At 42.3% G+C, this 26,877-nt stretch overlaps 1 protein-coding gene across 1 annotated transcript in view; it reads right to left on the bottom strand.

The window, feature by feature from the left end:
- MUSK (muscle associated receptor tyrosine kinase) overlaps positions 1 to 26,877 on the bottom strand; it is a 384,027-nt gene that overhangs the window by 123,675 nt on the left and 233,475 nt on the right. Inside the window, exons 6-9 of the mRNA XM_073552439.1 lie at positions 23,600 to 23,724; positions 16,935 to 17,094; positions 11,104 to 11,110; positions 9,470 to 9,733 (exon numbers count right to left, since the gene is read on the bottom strand). Of these exons, the coding sequence (XP_073408540.1) occupies positions 9,470 to 9,733; positions 11,104 to 11,110; positions 16,935 to 17,094; positions 23,600 to 23,724 (556 nt within the window). The remainder of the gene's footprint in view (positions 1 to 9,469; positions 9,734 to 11,103; positions 11,111 to 16,934; positions 17,095 to 23,599; positions 23,725 to 26,877) is intronic.

Here is a 26,877-nt window from a genome sequence, read left to right as displayed (position 1 = left end):
AGCCTCCACTCACTATGCACTGAGTATGACTGAAAGCCACAATAAAGTTAATTTCCTCCCCGCTATTAACCTGTAGAATTCCCTTATATCTGCAGATTCATAGTTTTTTTTACGTGACAGGTTCCCTTGGAAGATAGTCTGTCAGCATAAAATGACTGTTCAAACCAAGCAAATATACTTGGTGTGGCCAAACAGTTCAGTTCCCACCTATTTGTTTTGCATTTATCTCTGCTCTTCTCTTTTTCCTGTAAAGCCGGAGCTGTCAATCTAGGAAGAGGGGAAGGAAATATGTGAAAAAGAAGTAGGATGGAAGGTGCACTGTACTTTTGACCATGCCAATGATGTTCTGAGCTCCTATGCTTGGTTTTAACAGTCTTTTTGTGTTGACAGACTCCCTTTAACATATTTTGAACATGCTGGAACCACTTGGGTCTGAATTACCAGCTTATACAGTTGTGGAACTCAGCCCGCTGGTCAATTGACTGACATCAACACCTCATTTCATGAAGGTCAAACAGCAGCTGTCAACATTAAAATATAAATGCCCTCCCCATCACATTAATCTAAGGCTTCTTGTTTTGGCTACTCTTGATATTTCAAATACTGAGGCTTGTTTAATGCCATAAGGAGAAGTTTCAGAGCTGATGAAAAGGGAAGAGTCTCAGAGGGACCTGGAGAATTGGTTCAGCGTTACAGTTGGATATTAGTCTGAAGATTTCATGTTAGTTTTGTTTCTAACTGAGGAAAACGGAAACCTAACAAGCTGAAGCTTCAGCCTATAGTAGAGGAACTAACACATCCTTGGCGCCTCATCACTGTCTCTATAGAAGCCTGTCATGACCTTTAGAGAAGGAGTACTGGCAACTCTGAAACCACAAAATAGTGCTGACATGAGGCATCAATGCTCATTCCCAAAGTGTCTGCTCCAGCTATTTAGCATTTTCTTCTCATAGCTGTCACTGAGGAGAAGTTTTAATGCCAAATAGAAGAGCTTTGGCATCAATTGTGTCCAAGTACTACAGAGCCATTAGTGAAGGCACCAGGGACTCACCATTGCCAATGTCATGAGAACATTAATGGGAGATTTAGGGCCAGAATTGTCTTCTGTGTCTAATCAGCGTAAATTGTGATTATTCTCTCTCTATTCAAATTATCAACATAGAGCATTATTATTTAGGAATAACATGATTCCACAATTTTCTGCATCATATAATGTATTCTTTTTTTATTGTAACTATTAACCACATTTTTTTAATTCAAGCCTTTTTCATTTTTTATTAAAAACTGAGGAAAAGATACACAGCTTTCTAATATGCTTCGTATTTCAGTATGCTTCCTGTTAAGTTATGCTTAATTTTATTAGTTTTGTCAGTGAATGTGTCACGGTTCCACCCCTCAGGGTGTCTGGGATGCAGTTACTGACAGCTTGGCCGTCCAATCCTGTACACGGGTGTGCTAAAGCTGTCAGTACTTTGATGGACAACTTGTCCATCCTGTCTGGTACAGGGGCGTGCGGAGTTGTCAGTGTGCTGATTGACAGCTTGAAAAGCCAATCTGTGACTGGGAGGTGTCGGCTGTCTTCAAGTGTTCACTATCCCAGGTAATTGTCATGCCTACGTAACTGAGCAGCTTCTCCCAGACCACTGCCAGGCGTACATTCAACAAGTGAGGTTTGTGCTTTCCTGTGATTTGAGTTCTGTATGCTTGATCTGTTTCCTGACTTTGGACTTCATTCTGACCATCCGCCTGCTTAACCCCTTCTGCTCTGATCCGTTATCCTCCTGGTAATCTGACCTCGGAACGTTACCTGACTATGCTTTTGCCTCTTCCTTCTGTTTATGATGTACTCTCCTGGCTTCTGACCGTGAAAAGTGACTAGCATCACAGAATGAAACTAAAAATCTGTATCTATCAGTTCCAACTAATCAATTGACACAGGCATATGGATAGTTACAAAAGAAAGCTCTGGTGCACTTATGCTGTAGTTTATAGGTATGAATGGTGGCAGAGATCTTGTGTATAATAGAACATACACCTGTGTCAGTGGAATATGATGAGAAGAGATTTTGGGGTTTATTCATTGACTGGAGTTGCACAAGTCAATCCTAATGAAGGGCTATCTGGAGTATGATGCATCTAACACACTAAGAGGTGCGCGGCACTTAATGAATTAGGCACATCTCTTAAAGAATCCCGCCCTTGAAGATTTTTATTTTTATACTCACCCACCACTGCCTTCTCCAGGATCCAGCTCTGTTCTACTCCTCTTGTGAGTGATATCTCCACTGAGGCTGACCTGTCATTCTATGCTCTATGTGTGAGCTGGAACTCTCTTTTACAATGTAAGCCTATGGAGTCTTGTTCTAATGCTCCATAGGCTTACACTGTAAAAAGACACGTTCAGGAAATGTAACGTACACTGCGACCTGGAGAGTCTGAAGACCAATGACGTCACTGAGAAATACTGGAGAAAGAAGTTGTAGGTGAGTATATTAATACACACACTACATTACATGGATATACACAGATTTAGTAACAAAAAAATCTTCATGGGAGGGCTTCTCTAATTGTTGTAGAGTGAGTTAAGCCTGACTTTTTATTAATTTGATAAGCGAGCTAAGCTACACCTTGTCCCATCCATGCTCAGCCCATGTTTGCTTAGTATGACATTTGTATCAGTGTGTCATGCTGTCATGGTCTTCAAAAAGAAAGGGACGGGCTCAACCTGTCCCTGGAAATGGGCCTTTAACTATCTCTGTCCCGGGGGTACTCTTAAAGGTAGAAAGGCCCAAGTCTCCAACCTTACTAAGCTCCTGTTAATGTCCTAAGCTGTACTCTCCTCCTCCCCCAGGAAGCCAGGGATAGATATGTTAGTGTATATACACGTAAGACAAATAGGGGATAACAAAAAGAAACTTGTATACAAAAACACTCACCAAGGGTAGAGAGAAATAAAGGAAAGGATATACCCAAATAGGAATAGGATAATGAGGAAAAGCATAAACCTAAAAGCAGCAAACAACAATCTCCAGCCACAACCACAAACTCCAACTTCAGCACACCAACTCCAGCAAGCCAAGAAGTAAAACTTTCATAGGCAGGAATGAGAAGTTCTGGCCAGGTTTTATAGAGTGAGAAAACCAGCAGGTCAGGAGCAGCTGTGAGATGGAGCTGGTGTCTCTAACCAGCATACCAAGAGTTGCTAACCTCTTCAGCACCAAAGAAAACAAAGTCCATTTAATATGAGGAACAAAACACACAAGCTAAATGGAAGTCCTGCGATTCACAGAACGTAAAGATCACCTAACCCCAGATCTCCCAGGAGGATGTGACACACTAGTGAGACAGTGCCTGCCATTCGTGCCTCTTCTTCTATCACCAGGCATGTCTGCACTCTTGTTGCGGATGATGCAGAGCGACAGTTCTAGTTTTGTGTTCTTTAGGATTTGTAGTCCCATCCATACTGTGAAACATAGAGTTAACTGATGTGTGGTTTGGGTGGGCTGCAATCTATGTAAGATCCTGAAACATTACTGTCCACTGCCAGTTATATTCTGACCGGCTTCTGTATAATGTGTCTTGCTCTTCTCCCAGTGTACAGTTCTGAGTTTTTACCTTGGCTTGCTTTTTGATTATTCTCATTCTTTACTATTTTGTCACTACGCAGACATCCTGATTGTAAAGGAAAAACAGACTTCAGAAGGTGCTCAAGTAGGGCCCCACACCATACACGAATAATAAAGAAAACTTGGCACTCAACTTCTAGAATGACAGCTGACCAACAGTGGATTCTGGGTCGCTGATGTCTGCATGGCACCCCCACCCACCCAGGTACTATTTGATTCAGGCTCCAAGCCCAGCGCCTAGTGCATGACCTTTAAAGTGACTATGGTGTCACTTCTATTATCGCACTGAATGCGATTAACTACTATACTGCAGTCTGTTACTGATGAAGGTCAGTGAGGCCGAAATGTCTATTACTTTCTGGCTGCATTAAAAAATCCAAAAAAATATTCTAGAAGTTGAGTGCCAAGTTTTCTTGACATCCTGATTGTGACCTGGCTACCAGAGTAGTCTCTTGCCTCTGGTTCACTCCTCCAGATTGCAACTCTTCTGTGGAAGCAAAAATATTACGTGTTTGTTAATGTGTTTGAGAAGGAAGTATATAATTTTTAAGGTAGTCTATAATGTCAGTAGAACAACTTGGTAAGGCCAATGACAGGGTGTGTCTCCTGGGACAATGCTAGAAGTGTCAAGCATGGCAGCTTCAATGAGCTGGCACATGGTTTGTAACTAAGAAAGAATATTTCCTATTGTCTGTATGCAAAGATAGGGAGACACAGGTTATTTGAAATACCAAAGCTTAGCCCATCATCCATTCACAAACAGCATCTTTTAAAGGGGCCAATCCGGGTCATCCTGGAAATATGAGCATATAGACAGGGCTATAAAAAGCTGGGTGGCACAAAAAGAAGGGGTTCACATGTAAGGGCTGCCTAAGAGGCTGATGCGATCCATAAATCACTTCTGCTTCCCTCAAGAAAACAGAATATAACTGGAGACAGAAACAATTAGGCATATCTGTTATTTCTGCTGTTTGATTTTATAGCTATTTTGCATATTTGTGTTGTGTGTCATTTTAATTTTACCTTTTTAAATCTTTTTATCCTTTATTGTAAGCACTGTATATTTTTATATTAAACCCGTTGAGACCCAGCCTGTTTTCACCTTTCTGACCAGGTCAATTTTTACAATTCTGACCACTGTCAACTTATGAGGTAATAACTCTGGAACGCTTCAACGGATCCTGGTAATTCTGAGAATGTTTTTAAGTCACATATTGTTCTTTATAATAGCGGTAAACGTTCCTCGATATGACTTACGTTTATTTGTGAAAAAAATGGAAATTTGGAGAAAATTTTGAAAATTTTGCAATTTTCAAACTTTTAATTTTTAGTCATATCGCACAATACAGTTAATAAATAACATTTACCACATGTTTACTTTACATCAGCACAATTGTGGAACCGATTTTTTTTGTTAGGAAGTTATAAGGGTTAAAAGTTGACCATCAATTTCTCAATTTTACAACAAATTTTCCAAAACCATTTTTTTTGGGGCCACATCAAATTTGAAGTCGCTTTGAAGGATTTATATGAAAGAAAATACCCAAAAGTGACACCATTCTGAAAACTGCACCCCTCAAGGTACTCAAAACCACATTCAAGATTTTTTTTAACTCTTTAGGTGCTACACAGGAATTTTCTTTCACAAAAAATTTCCTTTAGACCTAATTTTTTTACTTTTACAAGGGTAAAAGGAAAAATGGACCATATATTTTGTTTTGCAACTTCTCCTGAGCATGCTGATACTCCATATGTGGGGGAAATCTACTGTTTGGAGCTTGGAAGGGAAGGAGCACCATTTGACTTTTTGAATGTAGAATATGCTGGAATAATTAGCGGTTGCTATGTTGCATTTGGAGAGCCCCTGATGTGCCTAAACAGTGGAAATCCCCCACAAGTGACACCATTTTGGAAACTAGACCCCTTATGGAATTTATCTAGATGTTTATCGAGCACCTTCAACCCACAGGTGCTTCACAGAAGTTTATAGCGTATAGTCATGGAAATAAAAAAATAATATTTTTCCCAATTAAATCTATTTAGCTCCAAATTTTGCATTTTCATGAGGGTAAAAGGAGAAATTGTGCCATACTATTTGTTGTGCAATTTCTCCTGAGTATGAGGATACCCAATATGTGTAGAAAAACAACTGGGCGCACGGCAGGGCTTGGAAGGGAAAGAGCGCTATTTGACATTTGAAATGCAAAATTTGATGGAATAATTAGCGGACGCTATGTCGTGTTTGAAGAACCCCTGATGTGCCTAAACAGTGGCACTCCTCCAAGTGACACCATTTTGGAAACTAGACCCCTTTGAAACCTTATCTAGATGTGTATTGAGCACTTTGAACCCACAGGTGCTTCACAAAAGTTTGTAATGTTAAGCCGTGAAAATAAAAAAAATCACATTTTTCCCACAAAAATCTTTTCAGCTACAAATTTTGTACTCTCACAAGGACAAAAGGAGAAAATGGACCCCAAAAGTTTGTTGTGCAATTTCTCCTGAGTTCACTGATACCCCATATGTGGTCGAAAACTACTTTTGAGTCATAGTGCAAAGCTCAGAATGGAAGTAGCGCCATATTACAGTGCACATTTTGCTGCACTTGTTTGAGGGTGCCATGTTACATTGACAGAGCCCCTGAGGTGCCAGAACAGCAGAACCCCCCCATAAGTGACCATTTTACCAATTAAACCTCTCATTGAACTCATCTAGGGGTGCAGTGATTATATTGACACCACAAGTATGTCACAAACTTTTATACCATTGGGCAGTGAAGAAAAAATAATTTACATTTTTACCACCAAGATTGTGTGTTAGCCCCAAGTTTTACATTTTCACACTGGCAAATGAGTAAAAATGGCACCAGAATTGGTCCCACAATTTCTCCTGAATGTAGAAATACCCCATATGTGGCAGTACAGGACTACTTTTCCATATGGAGTGACTTGGAAGGGACGGAGCGCTATTTGCCTCCTGGAGCACAGATTTTCCTAGACTAGTTTGTGAATTCCATATAAATAGCCCCTAAGTGATAGAAAAGCAACATCCCCCCTCAAGTGACCACATTTTGGAAATTATAACCCTTTAGGAATTTGTCTACAGATGTAGTGACGATTTTGACTCCATGGGTGTTTTCCAGAAACAGGCAGCAGTGGATGTTGCTGAGTGAAAATTGCCATTGTACTGACCAGTACGTTATGCCTAGCCTGTGCTTCTGGAGACACCCACACATGTAAATTAGGCGGGCTCTCATCACTACAGAAATGCCAAACATGTGGGATCTATATGTTGTTTAGGCACACTGGGGCTCAGAAGGGAGGGGGCATTTCGATTTGAGAGTGAAGAATTTGCTGAATTGAATTGGTGGGAGAGGAGCCATTTAGCTTTTCCAGAGCCTTTGTACTACCAGTAACGCGGAAGCCCTCTATATTTCCATTAGCAGCTGACAGATCTGAGTGAGGGCTTGCTTTTTTTTTGTGGATTAAGTTGAAGATTTTATTGGGAACATTTTACATAACATTTGGGATCACAGTTATCGGGTGCTCTATGCTGACAACTTGGTGGTTTCCATCTAAATCCCTGAGCGACGTAATTCCGATGAAACCCCCGATGGATCCATTCACTATAGTGAGGCAGCAGAGTTACTCTGGAGTCCGACTGGCCTCTGTTTACCTGTGTCCTTCTTTTCAGAAGTGCACAAAAATGTGGTCGACAGCAATTTATACAACCCTAAAAAGACGGACGCTGCCCTATCGCAGGTCAAACGGCAACACTGTGCCTCCATCTGCCTCATTATAGGGAATCTTCAGCCAGAGGTTCCGTCTGAATCATGTATTTCAGAGATTTACACAGAAACCCCAGTGTAAGTACTCAGAGCAGAGTACCGGATAAATGTGTGCCGAGTCTTACTGCAATTTTGGGGAGGCAGAATAAAAAAACAACAGCATGTGAAGAATTGGTTTATTTATTTTTGATGCCGTTGCTCGGGCAGTATAAGTGATTAGGTGACTTTATTCTTCGGGTCGGTGCAATAACAGATTTATATCGGGTTTTTATGCTTGGCAGCTGTCACACACTAAAAGATGCTTTTTTGTGAAAACTAGTTTTTGCATCACCATATTTTGAGAGCTATAATTTTTTTATATTTCGGCCAACAGAGTCATGTGAGGGATTGTTTATTGCGGGACGAACTGCGGTTTCTATTGGTACCATTTCTGGGCACATGATATTTTTTGATCACTTTCTATTCCGATTTTTGGGAGACAGAATGAACAAAAACAAGCAATTCAGTAATTTTTTTTTGTACCGTTCTTGTGATAAAATTGGTAAGACAGCTTTATTCTTCGGATCAGTACGATTACAGCAATACCTTATTTATATACGGTAGTTTTTTTATGTTTTGGTGGTTTTACACAATAAAAACTATTTTATAGAAAAAAAATATTTTTGCATCGATTTATTCTGAGAGCTATAACTTTTTTACTTTTCTGCTGATGGAGCCATATGGTGGCTTGTTTTTTGCGGAAAAAGAAGATGTTTTCAGCAGTACCATTTTTAGTTACATCCGTCTTTTTTTTCACATTTTTGTTCGGCAGTACGATGATAAATCATTATTTTTTACCTAGATTTTTCTTTTTCTTTTTATGGTGTTCACTGAAGGGGTTAACTCGTGGGACAATTTTATAGAGCAGGTCGTTACGGACGCAGCGATACCAAATATGTGTACTTTTATTTTTTCTATTTACATAAATAAATGTATTTATTGGAAAAATATTTATTTCTTTTTTTTCTTTATTTAGGGATTTTTAAAAAAATGTTTTTAAACTTTAGAATATTTTTTTTCTACTTTTTCTACATTGTCCCAGTATGGGACATCACTATATAATGTGAGATCGCTGATCTGACACTGCACTGCAGAATATCAGATCAGTGATCTGACAGGCAGGGAAGGAGGCATATCGGTGGCCATCTTGGAGCCGGGGTCTCCATGGAACAATGAGATCACATCGCGATGTCCTGTCCTGGAGTGAGTGCGCAGGGAGCCCCCTCCCTACGCGATGCTTCTGTATGCCGCTCTCACTACTGACAGGGTAAATGCCCATGATTGGTGTTAGCACCGATCGTGGGCGTTGCTACGGTGTGTCAGCTGTCACATATAGCTGACACCCGCACTCATTTGCCGCGGTGCTCAGCATGAGGCCACCGCGATCGTGCCACTGTACTAGTACTGCTCTGGTCAGAAATGCAGTTCCTGCAGAGCAATACTAGTATGGCGAAGGTCGTGAAGGGATTAAACCTTTAAATCTTTAATACATTTGACCCTTGTGTGCGCTAAAAGGTTCCATAGCCTTTGAGAGAGTATGTGACCTTTTGATTGTCTAACAGTAACATATTTTAGGGACTCATCACCCGTGTGTTTGATGAGAGCGCGTTAAGTAATTGGGGTGTGTGGATTGTGTCAGGGTGTGCTTTATGCTCACTTTTTTAGCCAAAAATATAGGGTGAGAGCTTGATTGAGTAAGAGGATGTAAATTAACCATTGCAGGCGAACCCCATATCACATGCAGAGGAGTGTGTATGTGACAGTGTTTTACTCCAGAATTCTGGTGTAAATCCCTTATTGAATCAGACCCTTTGCTTTTATTCATTGATCTTAAAAGAAATCTTGAAAGTAGCAAGGCTCTGAATCATAATATTTTTTAGAATGTTTTTATAAAATATTAAGCTGTTTTTCATAATATCCAACCCTGTAATTGTACTTATATATTATATCTTCAAGTTAAACACCTTAGATTTGCATCATTCAGATTCTAGCATGGACATTGATTTTAACGTGGTACCTGCATAATGGTTTTGGAGATGGACCATCTCCAGTTGGGTTGCACTCCTGGAAAAAGTGGTTGCAGAGCAAAGCTTCAGCTGCCGGTCGACAGAATGGGCTTACAGTTTTCAGTTCAGTCCAAGCTATTTGAGCCAGCATCTCCTGACTTTCTTCTGGTTCAGCTGTAGTTGCATTGAAGAAAACCAAGGAGTCCTTTGAGATCAATGCATTACATATGTCTCCTCTGTAGGTGCTGCAGTAGCCTACATCACCTCTATAAAGCCTAAGAACAAAGTGAAAGAGAAGTTGTCATATTCACAGACACAAAGTAGTAACATACAGATGTGGCAAAGGTTGTTATGACTCGCAATGTGCCATCTTGATAACTTTCCATAATAGGATATCTCACTCATCAGTATTGGGAGAACAGGTAACAAGCCATTAACAAGTTGTCAAGTTGTCAAGTTGCTCTTGATAACTCAGTGCTGTTATCTGGGTCAATTTATCTTTTGCTAGATCTGAATTAGTATGTCTCTTAGTATGTCCGCTAGTATGTTCGTTAGTATGTCCATAAGTATGTCCCTTAGTATGTCCATTACTAGGTCCCTTAGTATGTCCATTAGTAGGTCCCTTAGTAGGTCCCTTAGTTTGTCCATTAGTAGGTCCCTTAGTTTGTCCATTAGCATGTCCATTAGTATGTCCGTAAGTATGTCCGTTAGTATGTCCGTTAGTATGTCCATAAGTATGTCCATTAGTATGTCCATTAGTAGGTCCCTTAGTATGTCCATTAGTAGGTCCCTTAGTTTGTCCATTAGCATGTCCATTAGTATGTCCGTAAGTATGTCCATTAGTATGTCCATAAGTATGTCCGTAAGTGTGTCCCTTAGTATGTCCATTAGTAGGTCCCTTAGTTTGTCCGTTAGTATGTCCATTAGTATGTTCTCAAGTATGTCCATGAGTATGTCCATTAGTATGTCCGTAAGTATGTCCATTAGTAGGTGTCTTAGTTTGTCCATTAGTATGTCCGTAAGTATGTCCATTAGTATGTCCGTTAGTATGTCCATTAGTATGTCCTCAAGCATGTCCATTAGTATGTCCGTTAGTATGTCCATTAGTATGTCCATTATCAACTTCCAAAACTACATTTTTGATCATTTTGCATTTGGAAGTCTCCAACCATTAAGACATAATCTTTGCTCTTAAAACTGGAAGTTGCAGTAACCACATGAATATTATATTCAAAGACATTGGGGTACCATGATAGAAGAGAATAACTAGTGGAAACCCCCCTAAAGCCGCAGACTGTTCCTTTGCAGTTATGCATTTATAATCATTTCTGTATTAGTCGCACAAGCAGAAATATTCAAGGTATAAATGCAGATGTTAAACCTGAAGCTCCTTGGCCTCGATGTCAAATCTGAAGTATGTAGTCTTCTATAGTGGAAAAGGGGCTACAGGGGTAGGGTGGGGGAGAGAGAATACCACTTCTGCTATGGACCTATATAAAACATTCCAAATTGCCCCTACAAACGGTAGTTCTATTTGTGGCAGAAAATGCCGACTCTACCGAACTACAATCTATTGATAATAGTCAATGAAACGTGTCTTATATTAATAAGCAAAAATAAATAAATGATTTCCTTAAAGTCCTACCTCCATTCTTCAGAAATCAATTATTATCCAGATGCAGAAAAATGGCATTAGGAGAAAGAGAAAAGACAAGGTCAGCAACATATAAGTGAAAGGCTCCATTAGTCCTGAAACTGAAGTCCATTTGTTCCCTATTTTTTGGTAAATGATGATGATGATAATAATTTAGATAGACCATTTTTCATATTTATTGTGTGAAACTGAAAAAAACACAATGTGTGAAATCCAAATAGTGTAATGTCATAGTGTGATATATAAAGTGCGGAATATGGTGTTAATATAACCATCATCGACAATGATGTGAACTTCTGTGGAGGTGAAAATTATTTTATTAATGGACAAAGCTGATAATAATAATAATAATACTAATAATAATTGGATGCCAATCTGTCTTGGCAGTGTGCCAGCTATAATCCACATACAGGAAGAATGTTATAATTAAATGGTACCATCTAGTGGTCACTATAGGAACTACAGTACTTTTCCATTAACTACAGAATGTGCCGAAAGTAAATTCTGCTACTGTACATCTAATCATCAATTCGGATTTTGTTTTCTTTTTACCCAGTGAATTAAATCACATTCAACATTTTTAACCCTTCCTTTAAATTGCATGTTTTACAGAAAATAAATATTCACAAGTTAAACCAAACAAAAATACACAAATATAAATATAAACGTGACATGCAGATGAACTTTAAAAACTAACTCTATCTGATCGCAGGTTATTGACATGGCTGGTGATCATGTTACTAAGATGCCACACGCAGATAAGGAGGCGGAAGTTACCAACTAAAGTTATATATTTTCCTATTACAGAAATGAAAGAGTTAATTATGGTGACAGTTGCTTGGGTATTGGGTAACAAACCACACAACATTAGCAATAACAGCAATGCAACAGTTTCAGTATCCTATTCAGTATACAGTATATATTCCATCTAGCTATCGCTCAGTGTGAACTGCGTTCTATGTTCTCCTGCGCTAACTCCACGGCGTCACTCTCAATGTTAGGCCTTCCACTGCAATGAGTCCTTCAGGCACTTCTAATGATTTATACTGGCACTAACCAGTATTTCCTGGTAGACCGCAAGTCTTTAGTAGTGAGTTACTTAGTACCCTATGTGTGTTTCTCACGCTTGATCGGTGCAGTCTGGCTTTGGATCTTAATCCGCGATGTCCTGCTTGTTCTGACTTGGTCCCAGCCTGCTTGTCCCCGTCTTGGTGACATTTAGTTACAAGTGCCATAGAACATTGATGAACCACATCTTCAGTTCCCCATCCTCTTACAGCCACACTTAAGAGGATTTCTGTGAGCTTGAACTAAATTTCTGCATTTACTCTACGATACTCCAGATTGTCAAATTCTGACAACTTACAACATGCATTATAAGTTTATGCTTAGAACATACAACACTGCCCTTCACCTCTCCAAACAAACCTATTTCAACACCCTCATCACCTCACTGTCCAATAACCCTAAACGTCTCTTTGACACTTTTCATTCCCTGCTCAACCCAAGAGTGCAGGCCCCAACCACAGAGCTTCGAGCTGACGATCTGGCCAATTACTTCAAAGAAAAAATTGACCATATCCGACAGGAAATTATCTCCCAATCACCTCATACCATGCACTGTCCTCCCTCCCTCACTGCATCTAGCTCACTCTCTGATTTTGAATCAGTCACAGTTGAAGAAGTAAGCAGGCTCCTTGCATCTTCTCGCCCTACCACTTGCACCAGTGACCCATTTCCGTCTCATCTTCTCCAGTCCATTTCTCCTGCTTTCACCACTCACATAACTAAAATATTTAACCTCTCTCCCTCTTCTGGTATCTTTCCCTCCTCACTTAAGCATGCCATCATATATCCACTACTTAAAAAACCATCTCTCAACCAAAACTGTGCCGCTAACTATAGACCTGTCTCTAATCTTCCCTTCATCTCTAAACTCCTGGAACGCCCGGTCCACTCTCGTCTCATCCGTTATCTCTCTGATAACTTTATTCTCGACCCTCTCCAATTCGGTTTCCACTCTTTACACTCTACTGAACCTGCCCTCACTAAAGTCTCTAATGATTTTCTAACAGCTAAATCCAATGGTCACTACTTCATGCTTTTTCTCTTGGATCTCTCTGCAGCATTCGACACTGTGGATCATCAGCTCCTCCTCACTATGCTCGGCTCCATCGGCATCAAGGACACCGTTCTCTCCTGGTTCTCCTCCTATCTCTCTGACCGCTCCTTTACTGTATCTTTTGCTGGTTCCTCCTCCTCTCATCTTCCCCTTACTGTTGGGGTTCCTCAAGGATCAGTCCTAGGCCCCCTCCTCTTCTCTTTGTATACTGCCCCTATTGGTCAAACAGTCAGTAGATTTGGTTTCCAGTACCATCTCTATGCTGATGACACCCAATTATACGCTTCTTCTCCTGACATCACGCCAGCCTTTCTAGAAAACACCAGCGATTGTCTAAACGCTGTGTCTAACATCATGTCCTCACTATATCTGAAACTGAACCTGTCAAAGACTGAACTCCTTGTGTTTTTCCTCCCTCTACTAATGTACTTATACCCGACATTGCCATTTCTGTGTGTGGTTCCACTATTACTCCCCAGCAACATGCCCGCTGTCTTGGGGTCATACTTGACTCCGAGCTTTCCTTTGCCCCCTACATCCGATCACTGGCTCGCTCTTGTTATCTGCACCTCAAAAACATTTGTAGAATTCGACCTTTTCTTACTTTTGACACCGCAAAAACTCTTACTGTTTCTCTTATTCATTCTCGTCTTGACTATTGTAACTCTCTTCTAATTGGTCTCCCTCTTACCAAACTCTCCCCCTCCAATCTATCTTGAATGCTTCAGCCAGGACCATATTCCTTGCCAATCGTTACACCGATGCCTCTACCCTGTGCCAGTCATTACACTGGCTGCCCATTCATTCCAGAATCCAGTACAAACTTATTACCCTCACCTACAAAGCTCTCCATGGCTCAGCACCACCCTACATCTCCTCCCTCGTTTCAGTCTACCACCATACCCGTGCCCTCAGTTCTGCTGATGACCTGAGGTTAGCATTCTCAATAATCAGAACCTCCCATTCCCGTCTCCAAGACTATTCACGTGCCGCGCCAACTCTTTGGAATGCACTTCCCAGGTCAATACGATTAGTCCTCAATAACTACAATTTTAAGCGTGCCCTGAAAACGCATTTATTCAGACTGGCCTACCACCTCAACACATTAACCTAACTACCCCTGTGTGGCACAGTCAAAAGTTTTACCAAAACCAGGTTCCTCGCATCATGTTCCCACATGCTTTATGCATCTATTAGCCCTCTGTGTCTGTACTGTTACACACTTAACATTATGGTTGGTCCAAACAATCAGGGCAATTGTTACCACCCAACTTTTGTGTCTACCTTTTTTTCCCTCATAGATTGTAAGCTTGTGAGCAGGGCTTTCATTCCTCTGGGTATCTGATATGATCTAGGTGATTATTGTTATGCTGTAATGTCTATCGTCTGTACAAGTCCCCTCTGACATGTAAAGCGCTGTGGAATATGTCAGTGCTATAGAAATAAAATTTAATATTATTATTACTATAACATGCACACTGCGAGGATTGCTCTTAATTAGGAGATCAAAAGGGCTATCACATGATCAGCAGTATGTGACTTTCATACTGGTAGTCATGTGCTGATTAGATTCTCTCCTGCTTCTTTCAATAGAACAGAGCAGAGAGCATACAGGTGGTCATATGACTAGAGTTGATCGAATTTGTTCGGGTTCCCTCTTATTCGGCAAGCTATAGCGCTTACCGAATGAGCTGCAGAGGGAATCTGGCTTCTTTGATCGCTCCGCCTGATCAGCTGATCAGCGCCACAGCTGCATGTGTCGCGGCTGTGTCAAAGTCACAGCACATGTCAGAGCCAGTTTATTGGGCTCTCCATGCATGTGATGCATGTGCTATGACTGTGACACTGCGACGCAGATAAGCTGATCAGCCGGAGCGATCCAGAAAGTCGAGTTCCCTCTGCAGCTCATTTGGTAAGCACTATAGCTTGCCGAATAAGAGGGAACCCGAACAAATTCGCTCAACTCTACACGTAACTGCTCTCGTGATCTGGCAATGAAAGGGAATCCTGACAATATGTTTAAAGCAAACTGTCAAGATTTGACAATCTGCAGTCACATTGCAGAAATTTAGCTCAAGCCTGGAAAAACCCCTTTAAACAAAACAAACCCTTACTCTTAGCATGTCATACTCAAAAGACACCATAAATAATGGGTCGCCCCCGTCGCTGGCTTCACCCAGGGCTGTGGGGTACTCGGTACCGGGCCGGTGTCAGGGGGATGATGTGTCACAGCAGCGGTGACCCAGTCCATGGCCCTGGGCCCCAATATCAATGGCGGTGGTGTTTGTTTGTAATGTAAAGTTTGTGACGCCACCCGTGGTATTTGGCAAGTAAGATGGTAGCCAATGCTGCTTGCAGATCCACTGAGACTGATGGTGTGGTGTAGCTCCCCACAGGTGGAGCTGTAGTCCCAGGGCAGTGTATAGGTGCGATGGAGGAGTAGGGGCACAGAATGGTGTAGATGTTGATACCCCCAATGTAGCAGTGCTGATGCGGGAATTAATGGAGGACAACAGGGCTTGCAGTTTCAAAGCTTTACTCACAGTTCGTAGTGCACACAGGTGCCCGCTTCGATACCGTGTCCTCCGGGACAGAGGCTCAGCCGACCTCCAGGCAAGATAGGGCTCTCCCCGCCAGCACCCCTCCAACATGTGCCTTTGCTGAACGACTCCTCTATAGCGCCTATTGGTGTGAAGAACTCCAGCACCGTGGTTCTCTGAAGTTCCTCCTGTCAGATGTTCCTAACAACTCTCTTACTTGTATGATAGACAGCTGTAGCCTGCTTCGGGGACTCCCTTCTCCAGAGTCCCGGCTCTCTATCCATTTCGCTGTTGTGTCCCAAGTCTTGGATGGGAGTAGTGCACTTACAGCCAACTACTCCACCGGTGTCTGCTGCAGAACCATAAGTGTCCATACAACCTTGGGGACCGGGCCTGGCCGTGCACTGAGAACCTATAGGCAGGGTTCCTATCCAACCCACTCCTCTCTGTTCTCCTTCCACTTCGTTCCGTACTTGTCTTTCTCTCTCTTATGGAAATGCAGGTTACAGTTCTACGTCTCTCTCTCTCTTTCTGTTTCCCGTGCCAGCTGGCTCAGGTCACTGAGGCAGCTGCAGTACTTTTTCTTCTTGTTCTTTCTTCCAGGGACCCTCACTCCTCTCTGAGTGGCTTCCGTCCCGACTGACCTTCTGTCAGCCTGTCCTAACTCTCTCTGATGGCCCCCTAAGGGACTGACCTCAACTCCCCTCTGGGAGACTGACCTGTAATTCTATCTTTCCCAGTCTTTTTATACTAACTCCACCCACCTCCCAGCACATCTCGTGTTACGAAGCAGGGCTCCACGAAGGGTGCTCTGCTAACCCCCAGCCTGAAGCTGCTAGGTGTCCCTGCTGAACTATCCTGTGTGTGGGATGCAGGTGTTGGAGTGTGGCAGGGAGTTCCCATCCTACCTGGATGGTGGAGCACTACACCTTAAGAGAAGGTGCAGTACCTCTGTGGCGACTGAGCCTCAGGGGCGCCACAATAATACTTTACAGTTTTGATGTAGATTTTTTTTTAACCAAACATACTAGATAGAAGTGTGCACTATTCTGTTTTACTTTTCTATCCTCTTGGATCCACGTCTGGCTTTAGCTAAAGAAAACAGCATGAACAATGTGTGCAATCATAACTCCAGCCCTAGGACCAGTATATATACATACCTGATATGCTAATTGTTGCTGCCGCTTTTGCTGTACCAAAGCTCCCACTATGCTTGTTATCCGCCATACAAGTAAACAGGCCGGGTCTGTTCGCTACAATGTGCAATTTGGAGAAGATGATTCCATCTTTGATGTTCTCTTCAACAGATTCTGATGAAACCTAGACAACGGAAAATACAATAATTAGCACCTTTAATTTCTCATTACTAACAGCGGTTTAGCATTATACACAGTGTTTATTAGGTAGAAAATGAAACATAGCAAGTGAACCTACATTGATTTACACATTAGGACTGGGACATTATTGAAAGCCTTACCTGCTGCAAATAAGCATCCGGCCATAAAAAAGCTGACATCAACCCCATAACCATTACCCTCACTTGCCACCACACCAGGGCAAGTGGGAATAGCTAGGTAAAGTGCTAAAACTGGCTAAAATTGTCTCATCGAACAGATGCGCCTTTTCTTGTGTGGCTGCAAAAAAAATGTGGGGAATCACATGCTGTTTTTAAAATTTATTTATGTAAATAATTTAGAAAAATGGCGTGGGGACCCATCTATTCTTTATAACCTGCCGTGATAGAGCTGACAGCTGAGGGTTGCAGTCCATAGCTGTAAGTTTTGCCTGCGCTGGTTATCAAAAATAGAAGAGACCTCACGTTATTTTTGTTTTTAATTATTTATAGCACAGACCCCGGCTGATGAATACTCCGATTAGTGGCGCCTGTTCTCACTGTTGTCAGCGACAGCAGGCATAGTCTGATGAGAGTAAAGGGGGTTTTACACACAGCGATATCGCCAGCAATATTGCTAAAGCATCACCGATTTTGTGATGCAGCAGCGATATCGCTATGTGTGATACTTACCTCCGACAGGCTCCCCCGCTGTCTGTCGCTGATCGCGCGAGATCGCACAGCTCCATTTCTCGTTGGGCGCTTCCTGCTGGCGCCGACGAGCGACGCGTGGACGCGGACGGGAGGACGTCAGGATCGCCGCATCTGAAAGGTAAGTAATGACCGCCGACCGCTGCTGCATCGCTGTGAGATCTGCCTGTTTGGCAGCTCACTAGCGACCATTTAGCAATGCACCAGCCACCAGCGATCCTGACCGGGTCGTATCATGGTCGGAATCGCTAGTACATCGCTAAATGTAAAGGGGCCTTAATGCAAACTTTTTACTGCCTGTCACAGATGCTGGCTCACACTGTCATTTGACAGCGTGGTAACCGCAGTTCTCTGACTGGCAGTAATAATCTTACCACTGATCAGAGGCACCGGTGTTTTTCACTTTATATTTGGTACCTACGTAATTGTACTGACCTAGAGAAACATATTTCTAGGTGATTTTTACAGTAAAGTGAATGCTGTAAATAAAATAAAACAAAAGACAATTGCAGAATTGCACTTTTTTTGTCATTTCACCACTTTCCACTTTTTTCTACTTTCCAGTACATCATTTAATAAAATGGATGCTATAATTCAAAATTACAACTGTTTCCCCAAAAAACAAGCCCTCTAACGTCTATGTCGACATAAATAAAAAAGTTATGACTCTTGGAATAAGGGGAAGAAAAAACAAATCTCAGCTGTCATCAACCATATATATTACCAAGACTGCCACCGCACCAGGGCAATTGGGATGAGACTGTTAAAGAGCCAGAACTGGAAAATCTTATTCTGGCATGCCAATTCTGAGGTGGCTGCGGTCTTCTCTTTATTTGGCGGAGACTAGCCAATAACAATGGACCATCCCAGCCTAATAATAGAAGCCAGCAGCTGTCTGTTTATGTGCACTGGTTTTAAAAAATAAGCTGGACCCCACGCCGTTTTTTAAATTATTTATTTATCTAGTCAGTGAATTAATCACACACAGCTGTATGTCTATCATTTTAACTAAGCCTATTTTCCTTTTTTCAACTAGTGTTAATAAGCTACATACAGCATTTATTGCTGTACAAAAAAAATCTTGAAAAACACTAGTAAAAAACGCACATCAAAATGCATAAAAAACTAGCGTATTGTGTGCTGCGTTTTAACTGCCAAGAGATGCAGAAATGGTGCAGAAATTTCTACATCCAAATACTCAACGTGTACAGGTGCTTCTCACAAAATTAGAATATCAAAAAGTTAATTTATTTCAGTTCTTCAATACAAAAAGTGAAACTCATACATTATATAGAGTCATTACAAACAGAGTGATCTATTTCAAGTGTTTATTTCTGTTAATGTTGAAGATTATGGCTTACAGTCAATGAAAACCCAAAAGTCACTATCTTAGTAAATTATTATAATTAACAAGAAACACCTGCAAAGGCTTCTTAAGCATTGCCACTTACACCCAAAGAACATCTCTTAAATCCGCCCTTTTCTCACCATGGAAACAACAAAAACCCTCACTGTAGCACTGATCCACTCCCACCTGGATTACTGCAATGCTCTATTAATTGGCCTCCCCATTACTCGACTATCCCCTCTCCAGTCCATACTTAATGCAGTAGCCAGGGTCATCTATCTGGCTAATCGGTATTCGGACACGTCCGCTCTTCGCCAGCCCTTACATTGGCTGCCCATTCACTATAGGATCCAATTCAAAGTACTTGTTCTCACCCACAAAGCTCTCCACAGTGCAGCACCCTCTACATCTCCTCCCTCATTTCTGTCTATCGGCCTAACCGACCGCTGCGCTCTGCAAACGACTTTCGACTAACCTCTGCACTAATCCGTACCTCCTACTCCCGACTCCAAGACGTCTCCCGCGCTGCGCCAACCCTCTGGAATGCTCTACCCCAAGAAATTAGGACTATCCACAATTTGCATAGTTTCAGGCGCTCCCTCGAAACACATTTGTTCAGAGCGGCCTATCACGTTCACTAATCAAAGTCATTCTACAGTATGTGTAAGTGTGCATGTGTAGCCCATTCACTATCTCCATCCATCCCTTACTCCCTCAAGATGGCTGGACCATCATTGTAAATACACCATTGTAAACACACACCTGTACTTTGTATCTCCCCCACCTCATTGTAAATTGTAAGCTCTCATGAGCAGGGTCGTCTTATTTTGCTTTAATTATTGCATTGTTAACGTTGTTACTTATGACTTGTATTTTGAAACTGTTAAACTGTAAAGCGCTGCGGAATATGTTGGCGCTATATAAGTAAAGATTATTATTATTATTATTATTATTATTATTATTAATAAAAAGGTCCCTTAGTCTGCTTCAGTAGACTCCACAATCATGAGGAAGACTGCTGACTTGACAGATGTCCAGAAGGCAGTCATTGACACACTCCACAAGAAGGCTAAGCCACAAAAGGTGATTGCTAAAGAAGCTGGCTGTTCACAGATTGCTGTATCCAAGCATATTAATAGAAGGTTGAGAGAAAACTAAGTGTGAAAGGAATGTTAAGAAAAGGCCATTCAAAAATTTGGTGGAGATTCACAAGGAGCGGACTGCTGCTGGATTCATTGCTTCAAGAGCCACCACACACAGGACATGGGGTACTAGTGTTTCATTCCTTGTCTCAAGCCGCTCATGACTACTATAGACAAAGCCAGAAGCATCTTACCGGGGCCCAGGAAAAAATGAACTGGATGGTTGATCAGTGGTCCAAGGTGTTGTTTTCAGATTAAAGCAAATTTTGTATTTAATTTGGAAATCAAGGTCCAGAGTCTGGAGGAAGAGTGAAGATGCACACTATCCAAGCTGCTTGAGGTCCACTGTGTTTTCTCAAGACCAAAGTCAGCGCAGCCATTTACCAATAATCTTTTAGAGGACTTCTTGCTTCCCTTTGCCAACAAGCTTTTAGGAGATGGAATTTACATCCCCCAGCAAGACTTGGCACCTGTTCACACTGCCAAAAGTACCAATATGTGGTTTAAAAACAGCAGTATCACTGTGCTGAACTGGCCAGAAAACTAGCCTGACCTTATCCCTATAGAGAATCTATGGGGTATTGTCAAGAGGAAGATGAGAGACACCAGACCCAACAATGCAGATGAGCTGAAGGCTGCTATCAAAGCAACCTGGGCTTCCATGACACCTCAGCAGTGCCACAGGCTGACTGCCTTCATGTCACGCCTCATTGATGCAAAAGGAGCCCCAACCAAGTGTTGAGAGCATTTACTGAATATACATTTCAGTATGCCAACATTTCGGATTTTAAAATCATTTTTTCAAGCTGGTGTTATAAAGCATTCTAATTTACTGAGATAATGGCTTTTGGGTTTTCATTAGATGTAAGCCATAATCATCAACATTGACAGAAATAAACACTTGAAATAGATCACTCTGTTTGGACTGACCCTTCCATGTGACTGCGGGGGGCCTGATAGAAGGGGCTGCATGCAGGAAACAGAGCAGAGTCAGTGCGGGAAAGTACAGATCGCCAGAGAGAGGTGCCAGCTGCACCGCATCCCTGGAGCGAGAGAGCCCTCTGGATGAGGACTGAGACAGACCGACAGTACGTGGTAAGTGCCCTTTGTGTGAACGTGGACCCGCCAGCCTCCATGACTGGAGGAGACTCCCCTGACAAATCTGTGACAGACGCTAGTGCCTGCAGGCCCAGCGTGCGCAGTGACAGACCAGAGCCCCTGAGAGAAGTAGCTGGACTGACCGAGGAGTGTGGTATCGTTCCTGTGGAGACATGTTCTGAGTGTGGACTTGCGACTAAGAGTGGTGAGAGCTGAACCCCCTCTCACTGCCCAGCATCCTGTTGTTTACCCCGAAGGCCGTTTCTTCATCCTGGACAGAGACATGAGAGACTTCATGTGCCGCTGTTGACCGTGCCAACATTGGAGAATTAAACCCTTCAATCAAGCCTTCTTCAGACTGATAAGTTTATTCTGCTTCCGTTTATTACATTAAAAATGTATTATTGTTTATTTGTTGGAATTTCCCCCCTGTTGCTCCTCCCAGTATTGTTATGATTGAGTCACCGTAGGAGGCAGACACAAAAATAGAAGCTACGTCCAGAAAACCAGAGAAGTTGGCAACTATCAGATTGCAGACCCCTGAACCTATCAACACAGCTAGCAGTAGCCGTGGGGGGTTCCTACGATGCCCTAGACACCTCGATCACAGTCGGAGCGCTAAATAGCCTAAAGACAGAAAAGGAAATCTAAACTGCCCCAGAGCAGACCCCAAAGTAAAAGGCAGCCCCCAACATATAATGACGGTGAAACAAGATGAAAAAACACTCACACAGATAGAAAGATAGACTGAGCAAAGACGGGGCCCAAGCTAACTAAACAGAACAGGAAAGGAAGGTTGCTGTCTGCAATCTGCCAAAACCCTATCAAAGACATAAGCCAACAAGCTGATATGAAAAAGACCCTGAAGCAGCTAGGCTTCAAAAACTAAATCAGCACTCAGGTATTTTCAGAAGACAGAGCTAAAGGAATTCAGCACACCCCAGCAGGGAATGGCAGAAATCCAGAAAAACAAAGCAAAACAAAGTCAAAGCAAGAATGCAAAAAGCCGAGCAGAAAACTTAGCTTTAGAAGAGCAGGAATTCAGACTGGTCTCCAAGGATCCCACAGAGAAATCACCCGCAGGGCAGAAGGGCGTCGGCAGCCTTATATCCAGTCAGTAACTCCACTCAGCCAGTCATCATCATCAGACTCAGGTGTTTGATAATCAGGCTCACTACCTTTCTTTACCAGAAGAGGGAGTTCCTTGGGCCTCAGTAGTGAAGGGGAAAATGAACTCACAACACAGCATGTAGTGAACATGCCTGTAAACAAACCCTTTAACTCTTGGTCTGACTCAGATCCGTGGCAACATCCTATGTACCTGCAGGTTATTACAAGTGGCGTAGTGGGTAGGCTGTAGCACAACAGTGCGGAGGCGGCAGACCAAGCAGTTGGGGGAGGTCCCAGGTCTAACATCTCCCTGGGATCCATGTTAAATAATTTACCAAAATTTTCTGGGAACAATGTTATGTTGTGGAGTTGGACATGCATCCCATGATGCTGGCTCTGGAAGTAGAGATAGCAGTGATGGCCCTAGAGGGGGAGGCATGGGACTTTGTTATGCTTAGACCCCCTGAGGTGAGAGATACCCTAGATAAAGTTCTACTTATACTTGAGGAGACGCATGGGGACCCCACTGACGTAGGGGAGCTGTGTATGAGACTGTTCCACCAGGTTCAAAGAGAGGGGGAGACCGTGACGCAGTTTATGAATGCCCTGCAAGAACTCCATACTGCCATTATCCGGAAAGATGGCATAGGCGTAGGGCCGATTGACGTTGTGCTGCGAGCTAGCTGGTGACAGGTTTGCGTGATGTGATGATGAAGCAGGCCCTGTGAGAGTGCATGCTGGTAAAGCCAATCATGACTTTCTCTGAGGTCGGGAGTGAGGCGCGCACGCACGAGCATGAGCAAGGAGTGATAGTGCTGGTGGAGAAGGTTGAAAGGGGGGGAAGGAGCCACCACTACAGCCGCTGCCCCCCAATGGGTGGAAGACTTGAGGAAGGAGATTAAACAGGAATACCTATTGGCTACTGTTTATACAAGGGTTTGCTATTACAAATGTTTACATTTATTTTTAGTTTTCCTTTAATCATTGCAAAGTAATTTGTGACAACATATTTTAATTTATGTTCATAACTATATGTTTGTGAGTATCAGCAGTATTAATTCAGAAACAGTGAAATATACTTACAGATTTTCCATTTTCAAACCACCTGATAGAAGGGACGGGAATACCGGATGCTGTACACCTCAGAGACACTTCTGAGCCAAACGTTACATTCTGTGATTCTGGTGCTTTTATGATCCTGGCAAGCACTGCGAAGAAAGGATGGTTTCACAAGGTCACAACTAATGTACAAGTGTTGCTTACTAAGATATTCATGGTAGTACATAATAATTTGTGGATTTATATCTCAGTTGTCGCTTGTTTTTATAAATCCTTTATTTAATCGGTGTTTGATACTAGTATTTAATTTTATTAGCACAAATTTACATTTTTTATGTAAATAGTCTATAGAAAAAGTCGATTCATTTTGAAAATGCTTAACTCTAATTATTTTTTATAGATCCTGAGTTATATTCATGGAAAAATGTTGAAGGATGCAGGGGGACAGAGATAGCTGTTGTGGCCAGACCCGAGTGCCTGATGGTGGCCAAAGAACGTTCAGACAGCAGTATTATAAATGGCTTTGCATCCCAGGAGTTTTGACAGTAGCTTGTAGAGGGCAGAGCTAAATTCATAAATCTTCTAGCTATCATTATACACAGTCAGCAAGTCAGCTTAGCTGATCACCAAAGTTCCAGTTCAATTCTTTTGTTTTTCCTTGAATATTAGTGACTCCTAAATGCTGGTCACCACATCAAGAACTATCTGCTTTGTTTTTATCTTCTTTAGCCCCCGTCACACAAGTTTTGTGATGCAACAGCGATCTCACCAGCGAGATCGCTGTGTGTGACACTTACCAGCGACCGGCCCCCCTGCCGGGTATTGCTGATCATCCTGGAATGGCCAGGACATTTTTTTGATCGCTGGTCTCCCACTGGCCAGCACGCATCGCTGCTTGTGACAGGCGGGAGACCAGCGATCAGCGAGCAGGAGCTGGTAACTAAGGTAAACAGAGGGTTTCTAATCGGCGCACAGCGCTTAGAAACCCGATGTGTACCTTAGTTACCAGCGCGCTAGTGCAGGGAGCTGGTTACCAAGGTACACATCGGGTTTCTAAATGCCGCGCGCCGCTTAGAAACCCGATTTGAACCTTGGTTACCAGCTCCCTGCACCAGTGCGCTGGTAACTAAGGTACACAGTGGGTAACTAAGCGACGTGCATCGCTTGTTACTCTTGTGTCGCTGGTGCTGATCGCTGGTGAAGCTGTCTGTTTGGCAGCTCACCAGCGATCATGTAGTGACATATGAGCGATCCTGACAAGGTCCTATCGTTGTCAGGATTGCTGGTGCATCGCTATGTGTGACGGGGCCCTTTTTCTTTTTCTGAGCTGGAACTTATCTCTTAAAAACTAATTTTGATAGTACTTATATGGATGTGTGCATAAGGACAAATTCACATTGCCCCTCACATCCACTTAAATGCCGCTGTCAGAGATTGACGGGGACAAAGATGCGTTTTTTCAGAATAGCCGGCATTTGCAGAGTGTGGGGCAGGCTCTGCTCCTGAGCCTGCTCCACACACCCTTTGACTTGCTCCATGAGGTTTATATTACATTTTATGGAAAGTTACATTGCAAATATATTTTAATGTGACAAAGAAAAAGAATAAGCTCATTGTGTTGTTCACTTTAAAACCAGACGGAACACAGCCATGTTATTTAATGGAACTGGTCATGAATTTGTGGTTTTTCATGGATATGTGTCTATTCTGTTAAACTTGACCATACAATGTATGAGACAGTGATAAAAATGAATAGCAACAGATCTTTTTTTTTTTAAACATTTTACTGAGACAAAGGAAAGTAATACGGTTATTAAATCTCATGTATATTGCTGAACAAAATATGAGAGCTAAGTATTCTCTAATTGTTCTGTGAGGTCACTTGGTTGTATGTAGCTGTCCAAAGCCATTTCCTGCAAGGGAAATAAATAAAACATCTGGAGTGCCATCATAATTAAAATCAGCCACACCAGCCAATCTGAAAATCTACACCACCCCAAAGAACAATGTGCTTCCTGTAACCTTTCACTGCCAAATGCAATGGGAATATCACATTTTCAAAATGCAACATAGAGTAAAGGTATAAAGTTTACTGTATATGTATCTCTCTCTCTATAAATATTATATATAATATTATTATAAAGTATATACTTTACAGTTAGATCCAAAAATATTTGGACAATGCCCAAATGTTCATGACTTGGGCTCTGTATGCCACTATTTTTTATTTAAAATGAAACATCTGAGATTATTATTATTATTATTATTTATTTTTATAGCACCATTGATTCCATGGTGCTGTACATGAGAAGGGGTTAAATACAAGTTACAGATATCACTTACAGTAAACAAACTAACAATGACAGACTGATACAGAGGGCAGAGGACCCTGCCCTTTCGGGCTTACATGCTACAGGATGATGGAGAAGCAGACAGTAGGCGTGCAGCAGTTCCGGTGTTGATTGAGGTGATACCTCCGGTAGTGGTGAGAGAGAAGGAGGTCATTGCAGGCTGAAGGCTTTCTTGAAGCGGTGGGTTTTCAGGTTCCGTCTGAAGGATCCAAATGTGGATGATAGTCGGACATGTTGGGGCAAAGAATTCCAGAGGATAGGGGCGATTCGGGAGAAGTCTTGCAGGCGGTTGGGTGAGGAGCGAATAAGTGTAGAGGAGGGAAGGAGGTCTTGGGAGGACCGGAGATTACGTAAGGGAAGGTATCGGGAGATTAGTTCAGAGACATATGGAGGAGACAGGTTATAGATGGCCTTGTAGGTCAGTATTAGTAATTTGAATTGGATACGCTGAGGGAATGGGAGCCAGTGAAGAAATTTCCAAAGGGGAGAAGCGGAGGAGTAGTGAGGAGAAAGATGAATTAGTCGGGCAGCAGAGTTAAGGATGGACTGGAGAGGTGTGAGGGTGTTAGCAGGGAGACCATAGAAAAGGATGTTGCAGTAGTCGAGGCGGGTGATGATGAGGGCATGCACAAGCATTTTAGTAGATTGAAGGTTGAGGAAAGGACGGATTCTGGAAATATTTTTGAGCTGGAGGCGACAGGAGGTAGAAAGAGCTTGGATGTGCGGTTTGAAGGACAGGGCAGAGTCAAAGGTTACTCCGAGGCAGCGGACTTCCGGTACTGAGGAAAGCTTGATGTCAATAATTGTTATAGCTAGGTCGGGTAAGGAAAATCTGTGACTTGGAGGAAAGATGATGAGTTCAGATTTATCCACATTGAGCTTGAGGAAGTAAGAGGAGAAGAAGGAGGATATGGCTGATAGACACTCTGGGATTCTGGACAGCAGACAGGT

The sequence above is a fragment of the Dendrobates tinctorius genome, unplaced genomic scaffold (assembly GCF_039654945.1).
Source record: "Dendrobates tinctorius isolate UK_male_01 unplaced genomic scaffold, ASM3965494v1 ptg000191l, whole genome shotgun sequence".
Taxonomy (NCBI): domain Eukaryota; kingdom Metazoa; phylum Chordata; class Amphibia; order Anura; family Dendrobatidae; genus Dendrobates; species Dendrobates tinctorius.
The sequence above is the reverse complement of the archived record's forward strand: the minus strand, read 5'-3'. Positions and strand labels throughout refer to the sequence as shown.